The 22,418-nt window shown below is 34.8% G+C and overlaps 1 protein-coding gene and 2 long non-coding RNA genes across 4 annotated transcripts; all 3 read right to left on the reverse strand.

Annotated features, from left to right (window-relative positions):
- Nucleotides 1–198: 198 nt before the first annotated feature.
- On the reverse strand, nt 199–22,060 carry LOC129362562 (uncharacterized). Of its 2 annotated transcripts, XM_055034140.1 has the most exons (11): nt 8,028–8,075; nt 7,865–7,947; nt 5,639–5,893; nt 4,649–4,966; nt 4,186–4,440; nt 3,473–3,787; nt 3,009–3,263; nt 1,968–2,285; nt 1,508–1,762; nt 548–865; nt 199–340 (listed from the first exon to the last, which is right to left on the reverse strand). In XM_055034140.1, the coding sequence occupies exons 2-11, from the start codon at nt 7,932–7,934 to the stop codon at nt 288–290; spliced, it is 2,412 nt and encodes an 803-aa protein (XP_054890115.1). In that variant the 5' UTR covers nt 7,935–7,947; nt 8,028–8,075; the 3' UTR covers nt 199–287. The 2 variants fall into 2 exon arrangements, 1 of the variants encoding a protein (XP_054890115.1); XR_008606243.1 differs by lacking the exons at nt 199–340; nt 548–865; nt 1,508–1,762; ... (6 more) ...; nt 7,865–7,947; nt 8,028–8,075 and adding exons at nt 20,488–20,584; nt 21,674–22,060.
- Nucleotides 9,910–11,735, reverse strand: LOC129362564 (uncharacterized). The gene is made up of 3 exons (XR_008606245.1): nt 11,575–11,735; nt 10,800–10,910; nt 9,910–10,677 (listed from the first exon to the last, which is right to left on the reverse strand). It is a non-coding gene; the product is annotated as an uncharacterized LOC129362564 (long non-coding RNA).
- On the reverse strand, nt 11,762–18,009 carry LOC129362565 (uncharacterized). The gene is made up of 6 exons (XR_008606246.1): nt 17,897–18,009; nt 17,145–17,815; nt 16,490–16,670; nt 15,159–15,372; nt 12,513–12,641; nt 11,762–11,891 (listed from the first exon to the last, which is right to left on the reverse strand). It is a non-coding gene; the product is annotated as an uncharacterized LOC129362565 (long non-coding RNA).
- Nucleotides 22,061–22,418: the final 358 nt, after the last annotated feature.

A 22,418-nucleotide genomic window follows, 5' to 3' on the forward strand; every position in this document is an offset into this window, starting at 1 on the left:
TGAAGTTCAGTTAATAAATATGCAACCTAGAAGCAAACTCACAATAAACCACTAAAATAGACTAATTATTTTCTTTTCACACTCACCACAATAAGTTAAGTTCATCCCTTTGAATGAGTTACTGACTTGATTGCTGACTGAACAGACCAGATGTCCTAGGATGTTTTGTCTCAGAACGATGATGTTGGCCCCGGTATTTCCAGAGAAGAGCTCAGAGTCTGTCAGTTTGTGTCCATCCAGAGTCCAGCTGTATTGAGGACTGTCGCCTTGAGACACACAGGACACCTTCATCTGTCCCTGAGATAAAACTGAGGGACGAGCTGAACAGAGGACACAGGAGCTGATAGAGAAACACAAAAAATTGATTAAAGAAAATATCTTGTTTTTACATTTCGGTGGAAAACTGGAAAGTAGAGAAGACAAACTGGAGTACGTTGTAAATTATGTTTTATTTAATAAAAGTAAAATGTCTGTCTACGTCCTGTTGTGGAATGAAACAATGTAAAAGAGTAAAAAGTGAAAAAATGGAAGAGAAATTGTTGATTACCTATGACAGATAGCTTCAGCATTCTCGATCCTTTCTTATTTCCTTTTCCATCAAACATATCAAGGTTATAGTAACCGGTGTCAGTCGTTCTCAGGTCATTGATCCTGACTGTTCCATTACTGGGAAAAGCGGGAATTATGTTGTTTCTTTTACTAACAACTTTGTCAAATCTCCAACGTAGAACCACAACCTTATTAATTATCCAATTGAAGATGGGTATTCCGAACATGTCGTCCATCAGCTGAATGTCTACTGCTCCTCCCAAAGCTCCAAAACACTGAGCTCCATTCTTTCTGCCATCACAGGAAGGTTTCACCGCTTAAAAGAAAAATAAGAATAAGAATGAATAAAGTATTCTTCTATTTTTATTTTTAATGAAAAAAGTTACTCATTTTGTAAAAGTAGATTTTCATCAAGAAAACATACAAAATATTTTGGTTTTAACTGATGTTATTTACATGAACGTCTAATTATAAATAATAATAGTAATAATGTTATTTAATTCAAAGATTAAATCCATGTAATTTTCTAATCTTTTATTAATCTAGTTAAACAATGAATCACATAACTAAATCCAACACTGGATCCTGACTCAAATAAATGTAAAGTCAACTTGTTTAGTTAGCCTGTCATTAACATTTTGTTTTGACTTAAAGTTTATCTTAAATTCTTAATGACTAAAGAGGAACAATAAGGATAAGTTATGGTTTTTTATAAAGTAACCATTACGTTTATTCACTTCTATCACCAAATTTAAATTTGCTTTCAGTAAATAGTAAAAATTAAAACCAAATTAGCCTGAGTTGAACAACTTCCACAAATTTCAATCATGTGTAACAAGTTTTAACATTTCTTAGCTATTTGTGTTTCAGTTGAAGTTCAGTTAATGAATATGCAACCTAGAAGTAAACTGACAATAAACCTCTAAAATAAACTAATTATTTTTCTTTTCACACTCACCACAGTAAGTTACGTCCATCCCTTTGAAGGAGTCACTGACGTTATTGCTGACTGAACAGACCAGATGTCCTGAGATGTTTTGTCTCAGAACGATGATGTTGGCCTCAGTATTTCTAGAGAAGAGCTCAGAGTTTGTCAGTTTGTGTCCATCCAGAGTCCAGTTGTATTGAGGACTGTCGCCTTGAGACACACATGACACCTTCATCTGTCCCTGAGATAAACACTGGTGGACGAGCTGAACAGGATACACAGGAGCTGAGAGAGAAACACAAAAAAATGATAAAAGAAAATACATTGTTTTTGATTTTGGTGGAAAACTGGAAAGTAGAGAAGACAAACTGGAGTACGTTATAAATTATGTTTTATTTAACAAAAGTAAAATGTCTGTATGTCATGTTGTGATATAAAGAAACGTAAAAGAGGAAAACGTGAAAAAATTGGAAGAGAAATAGTTTATTACCTATAACAGATAGTTGCAGAGTTTTCCATCCTGTCATTTTTCCATCTCCATCAAACATTTCAAGTTTATATTCACCGCTGTCATTCCTTGTCAGGTCATTGATCCTGACTATTCCATCACTGGGTAAAACGGGATTTATGTTGTTATTTTTACTAACAACTGTGTTATTCCTCCACTTGAGTATCACAAAGTAATTCATTATCCATTCGAAGTTGGGTATTTCTAACATGTCGTTCATCATCTGAATGTCTATTGCTCCTCCCAAAGCTCCCAAACACTGAGTTCCATTCTTTCTGCCATCACAGGAAGTTTTCTCCACTTAAAGGAAAAAGAATAAGAATATATATTGTATTTTTCTATTTTTATTTTTTACAAAAAACGGGACTCATTTTGTAAAAGTTGATTTTCAGGAAAATAAATATAGGAAGTATTTTGGTTTTAATTTATGTTATTTACGTGAAAGTAACATAGTAATGACAGTTATTATTATTGCTTTTGTAATAATAATGATTATAAATAATAATAACAATAATAATAACAATGATGATGATAGTTAAAGATTAAAGACATGTAAATCTCTGACTTTTCTAATCTTTAATTAATGTAGTTGAAAAAATGAACCAGATAACTAAATCAAACACTGGATTCTAATTGAAATAAATATAAATTCAATTTGTTCAATTGGCCTTGTCATTAACATTCTGTTTTGACAAAGTTTTTCTTAAATACTTAATAACTAAAGAGGAACAGAAAGAATAAGTTATGCTTCTTTATAAAGCAACCAGGTAATAATGTGATCATTACATTTCTTTACTTCTTCCAAAAAATTTACATTTGCTTTTAGGTAAATAATAAAAATTAAAACCATAGTAGCATGAGTTGAACAATTTCCACCAATTTTAAACATGTGTAACAAGTTTTAACATTTCTTATAGACCCTCTTAGCTATTTGTGTCTCAATTGAAGTGCAGTCAATGAATATGCAACCTAAACAAACAATAAACCACTAAAATAAACAAATTATTTTCTTTTTTCACTCACCACAGTGAGTTAAGTTCATCCATTCGGAGGAGTTACTGATTTGATTCCTGACTGAACAGACCAGATGTCCTAGGATGTTTTGTCTCAGAACGATGCTGCTGGCCTCATTATTTCCAAAGAAGAGCTCAGAGTTTGTCAGTGGGTGTCCATCCAGAGTCCAACTGTACAAAGGACTGTCGCCTTGAGTCACACATGACACCTTCAGCCGTCCCTCATATAAACATTGAGGGACGAGCTGAACAGGAAACACAGGAGCTGAGAGAGAAACAGATGAAAAATTGATTACTGAAAATATCTTGTTTTTAAAGTTAGGTTGAAAGCTGGAAAGCAGAGAAGACAAACTGGAGTATGTTGTAAATTATTTTTTATTTAATAAAAGTAAAATTTCTGTCTACGTCCTGTTGTGAAATGAAAAATGTAAAGGAGTAAAAAGTGAAAAAATTGGAAGAGCAAAAGTTGATTACCTATTGCAGAAAGTTGCAGAGTTTTCCTTTCCAGTTTATCATTTTCTTTATGCACATGAAGTATATATTCACCACTGTCATCCCTCGTCAGGTCATTGATCCTCACTATTCCATCATTGGGAAAAACGGGAATTATGTTGTTCTTTTTAGTAACAACTCTGTTCAATATACAATTTAGAATCACAACACGATTCATGATCCAATTTAAGCTAACTGCTGCTGACAAGTCGTCCATCAGCTGAATGTCTATTGCTTCTCCCAAAACTCCAAAACACTGAGCTTCATTGTTTCTGGCATCACATGAAGTTTTCACCGCTTAAAGGAAGAACAGGAATAAGAACAAAGAGAGCATATTTTTATTTATATTTCTAACCAAAAAAGAAAATCACTTTGTAAAAGTAGATTTTCACCAAGTAAATATACAAAGTATTTTGGTTTTAATTTATATTTTTTACATAAACGTGTAATAATAACTTAACAGCAAGAATAAGTTATACTTTTCTTATATTTATCTACTTCTGTCACCAAATTTACATTTGCTTTTAGGTAAATAGTAAAAATTAAAAACCAAATTAGCCTGAGTTGAGCAACTTCCACAAATTTCAATCAATTATGTATAATGTCTCAGTTGACTTGTAGTTAAAAATATGCAACCTAGAAGCAAACTCACAATAAACCACTAAAATAAACTAATTTTTTCTATTCACACTCACCACAATAAGTTAAGTTCATCCCTTTGAAGGAGTTACTGACTTGATTCCTGACTGAACAGACCAGATGTCCTGAGATGTTTTGTCTCAGAACGATGATGTTGGCCTCAGTGTTTCCAGAGAAGAGCTCAGAGTTTGTCAGTTTGTGTCCATTCAGAGTCCAGCTGTATTGAGGACTGTCACCTTGAGACACACAGGACACATTCCTCTGTCCCTGAGATAAACACTGAGGGACGAGCTGAACAGAGGACACAGGAGCTGAGAGAGAAACACATTAAAAATTGATTAAAGAAAATATCTTTTTTACATTTTGGTGGAAAACTGGAGAGTAGAGAAGATAAACTGGAGTACGTTGTAAATTATTTTTTATGTAATAAAAGTAAAATGTCTGTCCATGTCGTGTTGTGAAATGAAACAATGTAAAAGAGTAAAAAGTGAAAAGATTCTTAGAGAAATTGTTGATTACCAATAACAGATAGATGCAGAGTTTTCCATCCTGTCATTTTTCCATCTCCATCAAACATTTCAAGTTTATATTCACCGCTGTCATTCCTTCTCAGGTCATTGATCCTGACTGTTCCATTACTGGGAAAAACGGGAATTATGTTGTTCTTTTTACTAACAACTTTTTTAATCCTCCAGTTGAGTATCACAGAGTTATTCATTATCCATTGGAATCTGGGTATTTCCAACATGTTGTCCATCAGCTGAATGTCTACTGCTCCTCCCAAAGCTCCAAAACACTGAGCTTCATTCTCTCTGCCATCACAGGAAGGTTTCACCGCTTAAAGGAAAAACAAGAATAACAATAAAGAGAGTATTTTTCTATTTTTAACAAAAAAAATGACTCATTTCATAAAAGTGGATCTTCATCAAGTGAACATACAATGTATTTTGGTTATAAGTGATGTTATTTACATGAATGTAAAATAATAACAGTAATTATTATTGCTGTAATAATAATAATAATAATATTGATATTTATATAAAGACTAAAGACATGTAAATCTCTGACTTTTCTATTTTTTAATTAATCTAGTTGAAACAATGAATCAGGTAACTAAATCAAATACTGGATCCTGACTCAAATAAATGTAAAGTCAAATTGGCCTTGTCATTAACATTTTCTTTTGACTTAAAGTTTATCTTAATTTCTTTATAACTGAGGAGGAACAGTAAGAATATTTCATGTTTTTTATAAAGCAATCATTACGTTTATTCACTTCTATCACCAAATTTATATTTGCTTTCAGGTAAACAGTAAAAATTAAAATCAAAGTAGCCTGAGTTGACCAATTTCCACAAATTTCAATCATGTGTAACAAGTTTTAATATTTCTTAAAGACCCACTTAGCTATTTGTGTCTCAGTTGAAGTTCAGTTAATGAATATGCAACATAGAAGCAAACTCACAATAAACCACTAAAATAAACTAATTATTTTCATTTCACACTCACCACAGTAAGTTAAGTTCATCCCTTTGAAGGAGTTACTGACTTGACTCCTGACTGAACAGATCAGATGTCCTAGGATGTTTTGTCTCAGAACGATGCTGCTGGCCTCATTATTTCCAGAGAAGAGCTCAGAGTCTGTCAGTGGGCGTCCATCCAGAGTCCAGCTGTATTGAGGACTGCCGCCCTGAGACAAGCAGGACACCTTCATCTGTCCCTGAGATAAACACTGAGGGACGAGCTGAACACAGGACACAGGAGCTGAGAGAGAAACACATAAATTTGCTTATTTTATAAAGTAACCATTACATTTATTTACTTCTATAAATAAATTTATTGCCACTAATAATCGCAGTGCGCTTTACTTATGCGCTGCACAGCCTTTTTACATCTGCAGATCCACATGCTGAAAATTCTAAAAATAGTTTTTTACAATCAGATGTGTTCATTGACACCTTGACATTTAATACATCAAAAGACGTGAGGAAAAAAAAAGCAAAGACAAAAAAAAAATAATAATAATAAATAAATAGCAAACTAGGTTGTACAACAATCAAAGCTGGTTTATTAGGCCTCCAGCATCATAGCACTGCTCCCTCTATAAAAGAGCTGGGTTTGAGGCGGGCCGCTTCCTTAACAAGATTCCAAGATGGTCACTAGAGGGACACACCCGAAAGGTAGCAAACATTTCACAGACAAAGGATCATATTCACACATGATAGAATTTAAACATTACAGAAAACCTTACTGCTTCTTAACAGAGGACAAATGACGAATATTTTTAGCTATTGACAAAAAGAGCTGCACGAGATCCAATTAAATTTCACAGTAACAAACAGGTGGCATTTTCACTTTTCTTTGAATAAAACGCCTTACTAGGACTTTAAGCCAATCAAAATGTCCTAATTAACATATTTACTTATAATATGTGACAGGTAGATAAAAGCCTGAGATTTTGTGTCACTAATTATGGCAAGTCTTTTACTAAAAGTGTGTCAATCATGCCAGAGATGTGGCAAATCAGAATAAAGTATGCTTAAAGCTGTTTTGAAACAGATAATGAGACTTGCTGATTTAGAGAATTTTCTATGGAATAGAGGACAAATAAAGCCATCACCTGTTGATGTTGTCTGCAACCCACAGGTAGCCAAACATATCAAGTAGTTTCTTCAAAATAGTTGGTACAATAACACTACTCCTAAAAGTTTTTCTTTTCAAACTGTTTCTGAAGCAAATGTGACTGAGTGAGAAAATACAAGTAGTTACTACTTACCTCAAACAACACATAAAGCATCGCATTGCAAACACTTTGCTGCCTCTAGCGTCAGAGTGATGCCAGAGGGCATCCTCTGAATGACTCTTACTGTAAGTCATTCCGGCATTAAGAGGTTAAAATCCTGAAATTAAGAGCTTTAAATAAGCTTGACCATTTCTCAGAAAAAGATATCAAATAAAATGTCGATGCCAATTAAGACATAGTAGGAGCAACTATCTAACCTGGTAAGTAGAATTTAGAACAAATTCGGACAAGAGAAAATCCACACAAAGTTTTAATTTGTACACCAAATTCTTAGTTTTAAACTTTAAGTTGTTAATTCCACACCAAAGAAAGGTTTTAAAAAAACATATGCTAAGGATGACTGGCACTGATTCAAATCTAATACCTACCAAGGAAATACACTTGTTTTGATGACAAAGTAGTCAAAAATGAACAATAGGAGGAAATTTAAATATAAACAAACAGTAAAGCAGTGGTTCCCTAAGAATTACAATAAAATCCCCCACAAAAAAACAAAATAAAAACAATCAACTGGGCACACATATTTTGTTTTCAAACTCCAAGTGAAATTTATTTCACATTTCAAGTTGCAACAAAAAGAAAAAACAAGCCATCTTTATAATAAAACACTTGCAACTCTTTCATTTTTAGTTCTATGCCATTATTTGTATTTTTTTTTTTTTGTAACCATATTCAACTTTGCTTTTAAAAAGCCTTTGTGCAAAATGGGGTTAAAATATGAACAGCTCCCTGAGAGTTTCTTTTATTTTTTCATCACCCCCCCAATACTTTGGAACCACTGCATTAAAGGTATCACAATTGAATCCATTAAGGATTTTACTGTCAGTTGTGTTTTTGCTCCTAAAAGTACAGGCTACAGCAGAAAATAAGACAAAAAAACAAAACAAAAACGTAACAATTAGATGTTCCTTGAAAAAATGTGAACAACTCACCACTACAGACTCCTATCAGGATCAACTGCAGCTTAATCACAGCTTTCATGTCTCTGTTCACCCGAGTCATTGTTGATCAGTGACTGTTAAAAACATAAATGCATGCAACAGCTGATGTATGTCCCATTAATGATTAGTTTCAAAAGAAAAACTGTGCAAATACCTTTCAGTTACAGGTGAAATGAGGAAGGAAGCTCAGCAAACCTAAAAAAAAAAAAACCAAAGCAATAAAAAGAAGAAAAAGTAAGAAGATTACAGTTTACTGTAAGCCGTTGTCCGACTAGTTCGGTACAGAGTTAAAATGTGTCAGATGAAGTCCTGGTTTGATGCAAATGTATCGCTGAAATACACAAGCGATGACAAAAAATGCCTCACGTTACATGGGACACGTCACTGCTAAATTTTGTGCACCTGTTTTCAAGATAAAAGTGTTACAAACCATCTTCCTTTGTGGGTTATCAGTAGCTTGGTTAAGTGCAAGAAAGCAGGTGAGCATTTTTCATCGACGGTGGCTGAAATGGAGCCAATAAAAAAGAACAAAAACTTTCATCTGGAAATATTTTTAGATCACCGATCACAATATAATTCTTCAATTAACCCCCGCCCACGAGAAGTCATAGAAATTTCCACAAAAATAAACATAAAATGTTTCATCAGGAAAGACACGTCAGTCTCACACAGCAGAAAAGACTGAAGGCCATTGGATGAGTGAAATGTCGTCTTGTTAACTACGAATAATCAGAAGAAGTCACAGAAAAAGAGAATTTAGAAGGATTTTAGTTTTTCAGGAAGCAAGTAAAAAACACAAAGCTGTCTGTCTGTCTGTCACTCTCACTCTTGGATTTTCCAAAAATGTGTGTTTTGGGAAATCAAAAAGAAAACACAACCGCAACTAATGGTCAACCTATTGGTAGTACTGCCTTGGTTTCAAAAAGAGATGACGTTGTTGAATGGGCTTCATTAGATCCCACTGTTTCTAGACATGGGTTTGACACAAACTTTGAGACAATGTTGAATTCAAATATTTTTGAAATATGATTTGTTAATGTGAAAACGCTGTCAGTTTTAGTCCACCAGCAGATAGTGAGCAATGAATGAAGCAATGAGTAATGAACTTTTGGGCTAAACAGTGGACTGGACGGCCTCATTGCTTCACTACTTAACTTTGAATTTGTGTATTATGTGAATAAAAGGTTTTATAAGCAGTAGGAAAAGCATATTGAACATTACATGAAATAATGTTTCATGTAGGTTTCAAGTAGATTTCATGAACTTATAGAAATTACAAGAACTTTTTTTTTTTTGAAAAAAGATAAGAGCTTTATCTGACAACGTATTTATCAGTGCTGGTTTCCTTAATTTTGAGAGTTCGGTGACCGGCCGATATTTACTTGTGCAACCAATCTTATCAACTGATTTTATCTTCCTCGGCAAACATCTAAAAATCAACCATTGTCCTCTTTTGTTCTTCTTTGAAAAAGGTTTGACTGATAGATAAACCCACCAAGTTGTGACTGCATGTCTACTGTTAACAATAGTTGCCAATGTTGCCAGTTCAGAATCTTTATTGCTATTTTGAGCAACATTTCAGACAAAAAATTATTTTATAAAGGTCAAGCTTTTCAAAACATTGGTTATCGGTGTTCGAGCAGAAAAACTGCCATCGGTGCACTCCTATTGCAATACAGCAACCAGCTTGATGAACAAAAGTATGCATCCATCCATCATCTCAGCCTCTGATACAGGGAAAGGAGCTCAAAGTACTTTGGCGTCTCTGCTCTGAAAGCAGCCAGTTGAGATGAATCAGTGATATCAGTGGCAATACAGCAGTACCAGAACCCACTGGAAGGATAATACATGTGTTTAACCTTTCTAACCTGGGAACACATGGTCATAGATTGCATTGGCTAGCATGTAGCCTCAGAATAGGGAGTTTTTTTTTCCTATTCTGGTTTTAAATAACTCTTACGCAAATACAGGAAGAACATTGGAAATAGAGTAGAAGAATGTAGAAATATGGTATTTATTTTCCCACAGTGGGCAAATTCAGGTTCAATACCAGTATTCCATATAGGTTCATAGAAAAGATGAAAAAGTGTTAAAAAATATTTTAAATGCCATGGCAGCAATATCACGCTGTTCAAGATTTTAAAATAATAATAATAAAAAAAAACTGTGAAGTTATTGGAAATAGAAACATGTTGAACTTATGATCCAAGGAATGTGCAACTGAGTAGGAACTTTCCTCTTTAAAAAGTTCAAAAAGTGAATGCATATTGAACAATAAAAGACAACAGTTTACAATACATATCTCAGTAACACAGTATAAAATGGTTTACAATGTATACTCTATGGTGTCCTCATCTTGACTGTCTAAAAATAGTTTTTGATCATTTTGTGCAAAATAACTAAAACTAAACATGCACAATTTTCCCAATTAGCAAAACTACTTCCTAGTATTTTAGGGAATATCAATGCAGAGCATCAACAAATTAAACTTCGCCGTGATCAAAACATTTGTGGCAACATCAGACATCCTGCATTATGAGCTTTAATGGGTTGTAAATTTTTCTAATGTAAAATCGCAATAAAAGGGGATTCCAGCTTTTTCATCTGTCTGTCCTCAGAACATTGTACATTATTTGAACTGATATTCAGTTCAGGATGTCTGTTTTAAAGAGCTGAAAATCAGCCTGCAGACTTGATCTGGCCATATTCCACTTCCTCTTCCACTTTTTGCTTAATTGAGCTCCTCGATGGCTTCTGCACTGTTGTAACAACAGCGTAGGTTAAATCGCTGGGATCTTCCGTTTCTGAAAATTAACAATAAGGGTCACTTACTGTTGGTAAAACTTAAAAAAAAACATACCTCCTGTACAATGACAGTTTTCCACAAAAAAAAGCAAGCATAACTTTTTTGATATTTGATTTGTACCTCTGCGTTTTTGTTTTTTCCTCCGTGCATAGACGACAATTAAACTGATGAAAAGAAGAAAAATGCCGAAAATACTTGAAGTGATAAGTCCAATGCTCAATGAAGAACTGCCTGTTTCAAAAGTATAGGTAAAAGGAAACAAGTTAATATAGAAAGAGAGAGCAACACAAATGTGAAACTGTTCAAACATTCTGAAACTTCTTGTTGCTCTGAACCAGAATCAGTCCTGAAGTCTCATCAGATAAGAATAAACACTGGCTTCCTCAATTTAAGCTATGAATGCTACTGATAAAGATGTGTCACTTATTAAATCTGAATATTAAAGTATAACTGATAATTTGTTGGACTTGATGTTAAAGACAATTATGCATCACATTAGGAAGAAGGTATGAAATCAAAAAGCTTTTCACTTGATGTTCAAGACTTGGACAGGAACCCAACATGGGCAGGCAGCTTTTAGTTTAGTCTTGCCAGTTCTTGGTTATTAATTTGGTTGAAATTCACAGTTTACTGCTTCTATCTTTGTTCTTTTTAATGTAATTTTTCCTTCTGTACATTTAAAACTTTCTATAGACTGATTTGCATCACTTTGTGTATAAATGTTGGCATGCAAATAAACCTGTCTGGCAGAAATAAAAAAAAAAATCAATACTTAATATAAGTTCTAGTAGAGATCATGAAAAGTATAATTTTACAGTGTTTTAATCAGCTAGACATATTATCCATATTATGTCAAATAAACCAATCTAATTTTATTTTCTTGTAAGGTATTTACCTTGAACAGACAAATGAAGAGTCCGATTTTCTGCCCGCTTCCCATCTGAACTAAAGACTGTAAGGTTATAATCACCACTGTCACTGTGTTGCAGGTCACTAATCCTGAATGTTCCATTAATGGGTATGAAATCAGATCTGTCTTTTATTTCATTTGTAGCTGTTTCGTTTATCTCCATTTTAGTAATGTTACATGTTCCTTTCTCAACTCAAATCTAATTCCTGAAGCGTCGTCAATCAGCCGTACAAACACAGTTTCTCCCAAAGTCGCACTGCATTGAGCGCCATCTTTTCTGGCATCGCAGTGAGCTGACAAACCTGAAATATAAAAAATATAAAAAACAGTTTTTACAATTATAATTATAATTAAAGAACAATGAATTTTCTGAGACAGTCAATACTCACCCGTACTATTATGCATTATGTCTCACTGACAACTAGTCAAAGGCGTTGACATTTGATTAACTACTTTAATAACAATGAGATTGAAAAGCACATGTGAAGACAATAACATTATACTTTTGTGTTTTAACATTTCTATAATCAGTGTTATTGCTTTTGTTGATTTTTTTTAAAGTCATGTTGGAGTTGAGCATACTCCACTAAAACGTAAATATCAACTAATATTATATCATCATGTTTCAGAAATATCGCCACTTAAAGATCTAAAGAAATGTGGAAGAAGAAGATGTGGAAGATAAAAAAGCAGAAGATAGAACATGGAAGCTTTTTTATGGTTTTGCTGCTCAAACTAAACACGTAAGACTAAGCTGCTTAACAACACGAAGGACAATGATAAGTGTATTTTAAATGTAGTTTTAATGTAGTGATGCAGTTGTTTTTTACTGTAAAGCCATTTTCTTTAAAGTATGGCCAACATTTTATCTAAATCTCTAATAAAACCCTGATAATGTAACTTGAACAATATTTTTCACTCACCTTGAGAAACTCCCAGTAACATCAGCAAAAGTCCAACAGCTGCTGCCATCTGTCTTTATTATTCAGCTTTGTTGATTATCAGCTCTCAGTAATCTTTGACAAAATCCTTGGAGGACTGAACTCCTGTCACTGACAAAGAGAGAATGGAGAGAAATAAAAAAGGAAGTGAACATGCGGGCTACTTGCACAAAGACGGAAGCTCATGGCATCACTACAAAAAAACTATGAAATTGTCAAAACTGAGCGGTCAGAAAAACCCCCACAAAGAGTGAAAACTTATATACTCATGAAATTTTCTTTTTTTTTAAATCAAGATGATTAGACGTGAGTTTTCTCAAAGCAACAGCTGGCAATTGTTCACATTTCTTTTTTCTATTTTTGTTTTACTTTTCCTTTGGCTAATACTTAATCAAAAGTTAATTGAACTTCAATATAATGCTTTCCTCAAACTATTTGTGAGTATTTACTTTTTGGATTTTGTCACTTTGATAGAAAAGAACACCAAAAATATATTTTATGCCAGGCTAACTAACTAATCTCAATAAGAGGAAGATATAAAGGAAGAATAAGGTTTAGAAACGATGTCAACTAACTGATGTGAAAAATTATTAAAATATTAAGATTAACACATGAAGTTTAAAAGTTCACTGTATATCAAAAGGACATGGCAAATCTAAAGCAGACGTGGAACAAAGAGGCAAAGAGTTGAGCTAATCTAACTGGTGACTGATTTTGTTGCGACTTGCTGAAAATATTCATAGGCTTGTATCATCTTAGAGCAGGCACAGTTCTACCACAGAAAACAGAAAATAAGTCTGTGTTCAACATTGAGCTTGCTTATTTTTAGACACCAGTGAAGAGATGTGTCTTTTCAAGTTGGGCTTTTGTAATAAACCACTTCCCACAGCAATTGTAAGTGCTGCCCTTTTTTTTGCTGTGACAAAGCCAATCACCTTCACTGAATAAAATTAACTACTTAGTTTTATAGTTAATACTGACATCACAAAAAAAAAAAAAAAAAAAAAAATCAGCCAGGCTGTTTATGTTTATGAAAGCTCACAACACAATTACACCCAAGCATTGGACGCAGATCACCTTTCTTTGATTTCAACATATTCCACAGAAACAGACTTCTTTGACTGTAAACCAATCAAAGTGAGCCCTCATGAATTAAGTCCGCACAAAATATTTCCTGCCAACATCCAGAAAGAGAACCTGGTTGAGCGAGACAGACTGCAAATCCTCGCAAAATAACTGCAGGAAAACAACTTTAATAAATGTTACATATGAATCTGTTAGTTATCCATCTGTTTGGTTCTCAATAAATAAACTATTTTGAGAAAGGGTAAGAACTATAAAAAACTATATAGTGAGTTAAAATTTTCACGAAAGTAAAATGTTCGTTTTGTGGCACATCTGTATCGTATTTTGAAGGAATATGTAAGTATGTATAATAATGACCTTTACATATAGTAATAAACATTTCCACATATCACTCAGATGTCCACCAGATTCTCAGTTGCGCCATGTCAACTTTTGGGATTCCCCTCCGTCTTACGTCACCGCGCTTCCTGATCGGCTACTTGTCACATTCAACAGGCTGTCTAAACATATTTTAAAGTGATATGGATTTTCATTAAACCTGTTGCTAGAAGGGTTAAAAACTTAAGAAAAGTGACAAATTAAGTGAGAAAATATAAAATGTATCCAGTGATTACTGCTGAATCAGGGTTTTTTTTTTGTCTGGGTCAGAGCGAGGACGCAGGCAGACAGTACAACATGGCTGACAACATAAATCACATGAAGAGTAAACAAACTCCTGGCTGCTAACTCAGAAGATCACATGACTTAAACTGCAGGATTACAGCAGCTTCTGATTATAGTGCAGATTCAAGAGCTCCCAGCTTATCTTCTTGCATACAAAAAGGCAAAACTGAAAACCGTGACAGTCATGACAGGTTTAGAGAAGCAAAAGTCACGACAATAGTCGAATCGATAAGGATCTTTTAAATTCAGGAAAGAGCCAACATGCTGAAAGAAGGAACAAAGATGAAGTAGTTTTGCCTATAAATTATAAAAGGTCTAAAATAAAAGCTTTGTAATGCAAGATAACCTTTACCTGACCATGAAAAATATAGTGCTGAGAAAAAATTATCTCCTAAAAGACTTGTGCTTTTGCTTTTTTTCTCTTAACACTTAAATGTTTCATTTTAAGAAAGAATATTTCATATTAGACAAACATAAACTGCATAAATACAAAGCACAGTTAACAAATGGTTGTTCCATATAAGGATCTAACTACTGTAACTTGGCCCAATGCAGAAAGTAATTGCCTCCAGTACCTGGTAGCTGGTTGTGCAATACTTGGCTGCAACAACCTCATCAAATATTTGTGATAATTGTTGCTAAATATTTTAAATTAATATTGAAGAAAGGCACACCACCTTCTATGCAAAGTTTTGAGGCATTAATGGCATTAATTAGATTCACATCCAGACCCTAAATAGATTCCTCATAAAGATTTTTTTGGAGCCATTTAGAAGCTATTTTGAGAGACCAAAACTTTCAGAAAATTTAGATTTTCTCTGATCAGTCCACAGAATAGTTTTCTGAATTTTGGTGATGAGGGCTCATAAAGATGTTTACCTTTTAGAAGCCTGAGACAGGGTCTTGTGTTTTGTGGGAAGGGGTGTGTGGAGAGGGGCTCAGTCATGGTTTTGGCCCTGGAACTTTCCCACAGGAACCATTTTCATCCAGTTTGTTTCTTGTTACATCTCTTTCTTTAAAATCTTCACCCGCCACTCGAAATGCTCCAGCTGCTTCTCAAGACAAACATCCAGGTCACTCGACGAATGTTTGCCTGGGAGGAAACAAACCAGCTAGAAAAAACAACAACAAAAAAACAAAAACAAAGCAAAGCTGCTTCCTTGTGTGAGTGTGCGTGAATGTTTATATTGTCTGGCTGGGATTTGACTTACAGGGCCATGGGAGAGGATTTAATATGGAAAATTTCTCCTCAACCACCACCAGGGGGCATCTGGACATGGGAGAGGATTTAATATTGGACGTTCACTAATAAATAAATAAATAAATAAAGAAAGAAAGAAAGAAAGAAAGAAAGAAAGAAAGAAAGAAAGAAAGAAAGAAAGAAAGAAAGAAAGAAAGAAAGAAAGAAAGAAAGAAAGAAAGAAAGAAAGAAAGAAAGAAATAAAGAAAGAAAGAAGAGAGAAAGAAAGAAGAAATAAAGAAAGAAAGAAAGAAAAAGAAAGAAAAAAGAAAGAAAGAAAAAGAGAAGAAAGAAAAAAAAAGAAAAAAGAAAGAAAGAAAGAAAGAAAGAAAGAACATATGGGATTCCAGAGAATGTATTGAATTGGGTGAAAGTTACTTTAGAAATAGTATACCGAATTGGAAGCCAAATATTCAATGCTGTGGCAGAGCCAGAGGGGTGGCCGAGGTGGCACTTGCCACCAGTGGTGGAGCTAGACTTTTTTTCAAGGGGTGGCCAAAGAGTGAGCAAGGCTTTATATCAGAGGGGTCCATATACAAATGATGAACGAAAGGAAACAAATATTTTTTAACACACACTCAAATTAAAATGGTTTATTTAACTAAGATTTGCCATGACCAAACAAGACGTTAAACGGCACTATGGAACAGTGAACATGTAAATGTAAACTCAGAGCCCAGAATATGACCAACAAATTCTCAAAAATAAATAAATAAATAAACTGGTGCTTCTGGTGTGCAATAGGTTGTGCTGGGTGGGGGGAGTTCAGTGCCATTTCCTTCTGCTTCACTGTCTTCCTCCCCAGAAGACAGTGAGATGAGGGTGAATCTATATCACCCTCATCTCTCTCTGGAACTTAATTGGAAATGCATAAACAGACACAATAAAAATGCAAAAAGCATCATGCTAACCTTTAGAATTAGGCTTATTGGATTTTAATACTTAATAACTCTCTGTCACAGCCTCTAACCCGCTGGTGATCCACTTGGGCCTGGAGTCTCCTGGCTGGATTCTCCAGGTTGGTCACTGCTGCAGGGTTCTGTCTGGTCCTGGTCACTGCTGCAGGGTTCTGTCTGGTCCTGGTCACTGCTGCAGGTTTTTGCCTCTTTAAGAAGAACTGGGACATCTTCCCTTTTCTCTTCATTTGGGCTCTACACAAAATAAGAGCCTGGTATTTAGACTCCATGACTGTTTGGCAGAGACAACACTATTTTAACTATTATTTAAACTATAGTTTTTAGTTTTCTGTAGCTAGCTAAAATACTAAATTAAAAATACATTAATTAAAATAACTAGTTAGGTTATAATTCAAAGCTTTCATATGACATAGCCTACTTACATTTCAGTCATTATAAAACTTAATGCTTTTTCACATATTCTTACCAAACACATTTCAAGCAAGAGCTGAGAGATATAAAACATTAGAGGGCAGCATGTGCACTAAAACATATGTTAAAAGAATCTGTCTAAAACACGATCTACCAGCACTAGCATGGCTAATATAATAAACGAGGCACTACGCAGCGGTGCACAACCATTTTTTTTCTTTTTAGAAATGTATGACAAGTGCCGCCTCTCATTAGGAAGGTAACAGCGGTTACTGCTGAGCGGTAAAATGTAAATACCTGCAAAACTCCTGGACGGTGTAACTCTAAAGCCTTTGATGTGTTTTGGATCAAGCAGGACCCACATGTCAGTTTAACCAAAGAACAGCGTCGGGCATCGAGCTGCCTTCAGGGACAGTCGGAAATTACAGTTTTCCAGGCAAATCTTTGCCGATCTCATAAGTATTATATTTTAAAATGACCATTTCCAGTGGGGTGGCACTAGGGGTGGCCAGGGGTCCGTTGGGGGTGGCAAGTGCCACCCCGGCCACCCCTCTGGCTCCGCCACTGCTCTGAGCTTGTTGCATTACTTCCCTTCTCGTTAGTTTGTTGCGCTCTTGTTGTCAGGCTTCACACGGTTCCTTGTTGTTACTCCTTCCTTGTGTCACTTTCCAAACATGAACTTAATGTCTGGCTTCTGGACGTCTTTATGACGAAGCAACCGTTGAACGTGTGTCCGTTAACATTTGCAACTGACCGATCTTGATGCCCGTTAATATTTAACTGACCGGTCATCGGTGCGACGATGGGAAAATCATGCAGCTTCGAGTTCGACTATCACTTCCACCTCTTCTTCTTTTATGGCAATTAAGAGTTCGTCGCACTGCTGGTGTGAAGTCAGCTTTAATGAAACTCTTTAAAGTTGTTCTTATTACAGCTTCAGCTTCCCTGACACCAACACCACCGTCGAACTAAAACACAACGTAAACTTAGTGAGATGGTGTCAAGAATACAATATCGATATAAAAATAACATAAAACATATAAACATACCTCGCTGGCTGACCCTTCCTTTTGAGGTAGAAATGAGGTAATTCAGTAAATTCTTAAACTTAAATCATGTTTCTTCATTTGCTTGCCAACGCGATGCTGTTATATCGCAAGCGTTTCTGGTAACCTGGTAACCTAGACGCTTCTACTTCTACTTCCTACCTTAATCCTTCAAAATAAGAGTCTTAACAAAAAAGTATAAATAATACAAAATAAAACATGCAAATTACAACTTTGGCAGTAAAAGAAAGGTTTCGTAGTTTGGGACCATTTTGATCTTACATCAGAAGATAAAGTATTGGTTATCACTTGGTTGTTGTTTCATCTGGTTCTTTTCAGTTTCTTCTTGATCTATCTTGAATCCAAATTCAACTGAAATTGACTGTTAAGTGTACTTTCATATTATGTCTGCATTTTAAATGTTGCACTGTCTTTATTAAATAAATCCACCTCCTCAATGCTGAGGCATGTTTTTTTTCATATATATAAATTATTTCATATAAATGTATTGTTTACTTCATTTTTTTTTCAGGAACAGCAAAAACGCATAACAGACTTAATTTCAAAATTTTGGAAAATTAAAAGAAAAACCCAGTCCACAAGCATCCTTATGCTGTCCTCCCCCTGAATTCTCAATTTCTTCAGCAGCTAGACAACGAAGCTCCAATAACCAGACTTCTTTCCTTTTTAGCGGTTTATTGAAGAGTGGCCTCTGACCACTGCCATCACTTTAGCCATCGTAAACTGAAACATACGAAACTGCGTATTAGCAAACGAACTAGCTTTTTGTTACGAGCTAAAATAAAACATTTACACCAAAGTTACATAAAACAAAAAGCAATTAACAGATACTTACGAACAAATATTGTCCGACACACAACGTACAAGAATAGCAAACAGCTTAACTATGAACCGTCCGGTGCGGCGTTCCACCATCTTGGATATTCTCTTTATGATTCAGCGTCACTAAACAATATAACAAAATATCCACCAGGGGGTGCTCTAGTGCGGTTTTCACCTTACTGGTCAGGCTTTACTTACAAAAAAGCAGCACAATCCTCATTCCAAACACGTTCACTTAAATTTTCACTTTATGGTACATGTTCACATTATTTATTGACTGTATCTAAGAATATCGAATATATTTTGAGTTGAACTGAAGATATAATGTACAATAAAATACAATGAATCTTATTGTATAGACGAGGTCATCAAATCAGTCTGTCAACTACGTTGCCTGATTTTAATGTCCAGCAGGTGTCAGTATTCAGTGACAGTATCGACACAGTGTCGATACAGTTTTGCTTTGGGTCGAAACACTTCATGACGCCTCATTTACCCATCATTATTTGTTACCTTTCGGGTGTGTCCTTGTTGTGGTCATCTTGGAACCCTGCAAAGGAAAAGGCCCACCTCAAACGCAGCTCTTTTATGGAGGGAGCAGTGATGGATGGAGTTTGATTGGCTGGGGGTAACTAGTATATATATTTCTTTTATAAAGCTAACATTTTGAACTGTGCTATGATGCTAATACATTTTTTTTAAATTTTGATTTGTAACTATCCATCCATTATCTGTTCACCCTTGTCCCAACTGGGGTCGGGAGTTGCTGGTGCCTATCTCCAGAGGACAGGTTGCCAGTGTGTCGCTGGAGAACACAGAAACAAACAGGACAAACAATCACGCACACACACTCTCACACCTAGGGAGAATTTGGAAAGACCAATTAACCTAACAGTCATTTTTTTGGACTGTGGGAGGAAGCCGGAGTACCCGGAGAGAACCCAGGTATGCACAGGGAGAACATGCAAACTCCGTGCAGACAGACCGGGAATTGAACCTGTGCCACTGTGCAGTTGTTATTAATTTCCACCATTTCCAGTACATTTGCAATGTACAGATGTGACAGAGCTTTACTCAACTTTACTTTCAGACCTGAAACCACTCCAAACAACGTTAAAACCATGCCAAGGACTGAAATAAAACTAAAATCTGTGGACAAAATAGTACTTACACCATGGAGTCCAAATAAATTTATTGCCACTAATAATCACAGTGTGCTATATGCGCTGCACAGCCTTTTTACATCTGCAGATCCACTGCTGATAATTCTAAAAATAGTTTTTTACAATCAGATGTGTTCATTGACACCTTGACATTTAATACATCAAAAGACGTGAGGAAAAAAAAAAAGCAAAGTCAAAAAAAATAATAATAATAATAAATAAATAGCAAACTAAGTTGGAATACCTGCAAAAATGGAAATACCTGCAAAACTCCTGGACGGTGTAACTCTAAAGCCGTTGATGTGTTTTGGATCAAGCAGGACCCACATGTCAGTTTAACCAAAGAACAGCGTCGGGAATCGGGCTGCCTTCAGGAACAGTCGGAAATTACAGTTTTCCAGGCAAATCTTTGCCGATCTCATAAGTATTATATTTTAAAATTACCATTTCCAGTGGGGTGGCTGTAGGGGTGGCCAGGGGTCTGTTGGTGGTGGCAAGTGCCACCCCGGCCACCCCTCTGGCTCCGCCACTGGTTATTCCTACTCCAGAGTATCAGAGTAATTCATTATGCAATTGAATCTGGGTATTTCTAACAAGTTGTCCATCAGCTGAATGTCTACTGCTCCTCCCAAAGCACCAAAACACTGAGCTCCATTCTCTCTGCCATCACAGGAAGGTTTCACCGCTTAAAGGAAAAACAAGAATAAGAATTAGAAGTAGTGTATTTATGTTGTTAATCTAGATCAAAAAAATGAAGGGATTCTTTGAGCCACTCACATTTATAATATAAAGCACTGAGCATTTTCTCACACCTCACTATGACTTTAAATGCTTCGTATCAAACAGCAGAGTTTGAAACGCAACAAAACAATAAAAGGTAAGCTAACATAAATCAACACAATTTTTCTTAAACGGGCCAAAAATAAAAATTTAATCAATAATATTTCATGAACTTATAGTTGTGGTGCCTTTACAACTATAAGGATTAAAAGGAAAATTAATAATTGCAAACTTCTGTTCAGTTTTTTCTTTTAATTCAGGCTATTTTTGTATTACAGAATCACGTTGTTTTAAAGTCACAGAAAGTGACTCTTCAACTCTTTACCAATACATATAAAGGACAAACTCACCCACTTTTACATTCATGATTAGATTAAGATGAATAAATAGTTTTAATCAAGGATCATCAAATCTGGTGATCATGGAAAATGTTTCTGTCAAGCTTTTGTTTACTGCAGAGATCTGTAAAATTGACAACTTTTGTTTCTCTTGACATTGTTTGTCAAAACTACTACTAATAATGACATTTTTCAAAGATTAAATAATATCATCAAATAAATGAACTAAATTATTAAATAGATTTACCATCTGAAAACTGGATCCTAACTCAAATAAATATAATTGTTTATTTGGCTTGTCTTTCACATTTTGTTTTGACTTAAAGTTTGATGCTATATTTTTAATAACTAAAAACAAATAGCAAAAATCATCTATGCATCTTTGTAAAGTTACATTTCTTTACTTTTATGGACAAATTTACATTTTGCTAATGAGCCTGAGCCGAAACACTTCCACATACTTCAATCATATTTAACAAGTTTGGAACATTTCTGTTTTCATATAAAGTGTATATTTTTCTATAAAATAATACTAATTTAATAAACATACCACACTATCAAAGTTCATAGAGAAATCATGTAAGCTGAGTATTTTACCACGTCATTCACAAATAACAGAATAAATTTGGTGCCGAGTGAAAAGTTAAAAAACTCACCATGAGTGACTTGGAGCGACATCAGTAAGAATCCAACGACGGCTTTCATCTTTGCTCAGATTCACTCAGCTGCTGCCAGTTTGAGGTATTTTATCCAGAATGTAACATTTACATTTTATTCTGAACAACCTGCTGTGTGTCCTGTTAGTGATCAGCAACAGAGGAGAACTGGCAAAGACCTTGATCACATCAAATAACTGTAGTGTTCATGTTTTTAACTCACTGAGAGGAGAAAAGGAAGTTATTACTTCCTCTTTCAACCAGCAAGTCTTTACTTGTGTGTTGGAGAGAGAGGGAGAAAAAGAAATGTTCTAATAGGCTCTGAGAAACATTTTTAAACAGGTTTCTATATAATGAATAGATGATTAGTATTAAAATAATTCTTAAAGGTTGTGTCCATTACCTGAAAACACCAACAAAATGATGACTGTAGTTTCGAATCAACATTTGATAAATATCTTCTTTAAGAAAATGTATGTTTATAGACAATCAGAAATAGAAATCTTAACATCACGAAGTTTATTTATAATATTTTTGCTCAAACAGTTGCTACAGTTATTCAATTTTATTGATGGAAATGCTGAAATTCGAATGTATGAAATTGTATTTATTTTTTAAAAAAGGATTCAAATAAATATTTATAAGTCTGAACTCCAATATTTAGCCTCTGTGTTGTTGAACCAATTGTTGATAAACATCCCCACTCCTCCAGAACTGATTGAACAGCTGAAAATGCTGAATCTGT

The sequence above is a fragment of the Poeciliopsis prolifica genome, unplaced genomic scaffold, assembly GCF_027474105.1.
Source record: "Poeciliopsis prolifica strain line A6 unplaced genomic scaffold, Auburn_PproV2 SCAFFOLD009, whole genome shotgun sequence".
NCBI lineage: Eukaryota > Metazoa > Chordata > Actinopteri > Cyprinodontiformes > Poeciliidae > Poeciliopsis > Poeciliopsis prolifica.

What these genes read in the sequence shown, in the direction of transcription:
- LOC129362562 (XM_055034140.1), bottom strand. Translation starts at nt 7,934, where the DNA reads ATGACTCGGGTGAACAGAGACATGAAAGCTGTGATTAAGCTGCAGTTG. An exon ending in TCTGCATCTATCTGTTATTG is followed by an intron (nt 4,441 to 4,648) that starts GTAATCAACAAT and finishes TTTCTCTCTCAG; the next exon opens with CTCCTGTGTCCTCTGTTCAG. An exon ending in TCTGCAACTTTCTGCAATAG is followed by an intron (nt 3,264 to 3,472) that starts GTAATCAACTTT and finishes TTTCTCTCTCAG; the next exon opens with CTCCTGTGTTTCCTGTTCAG.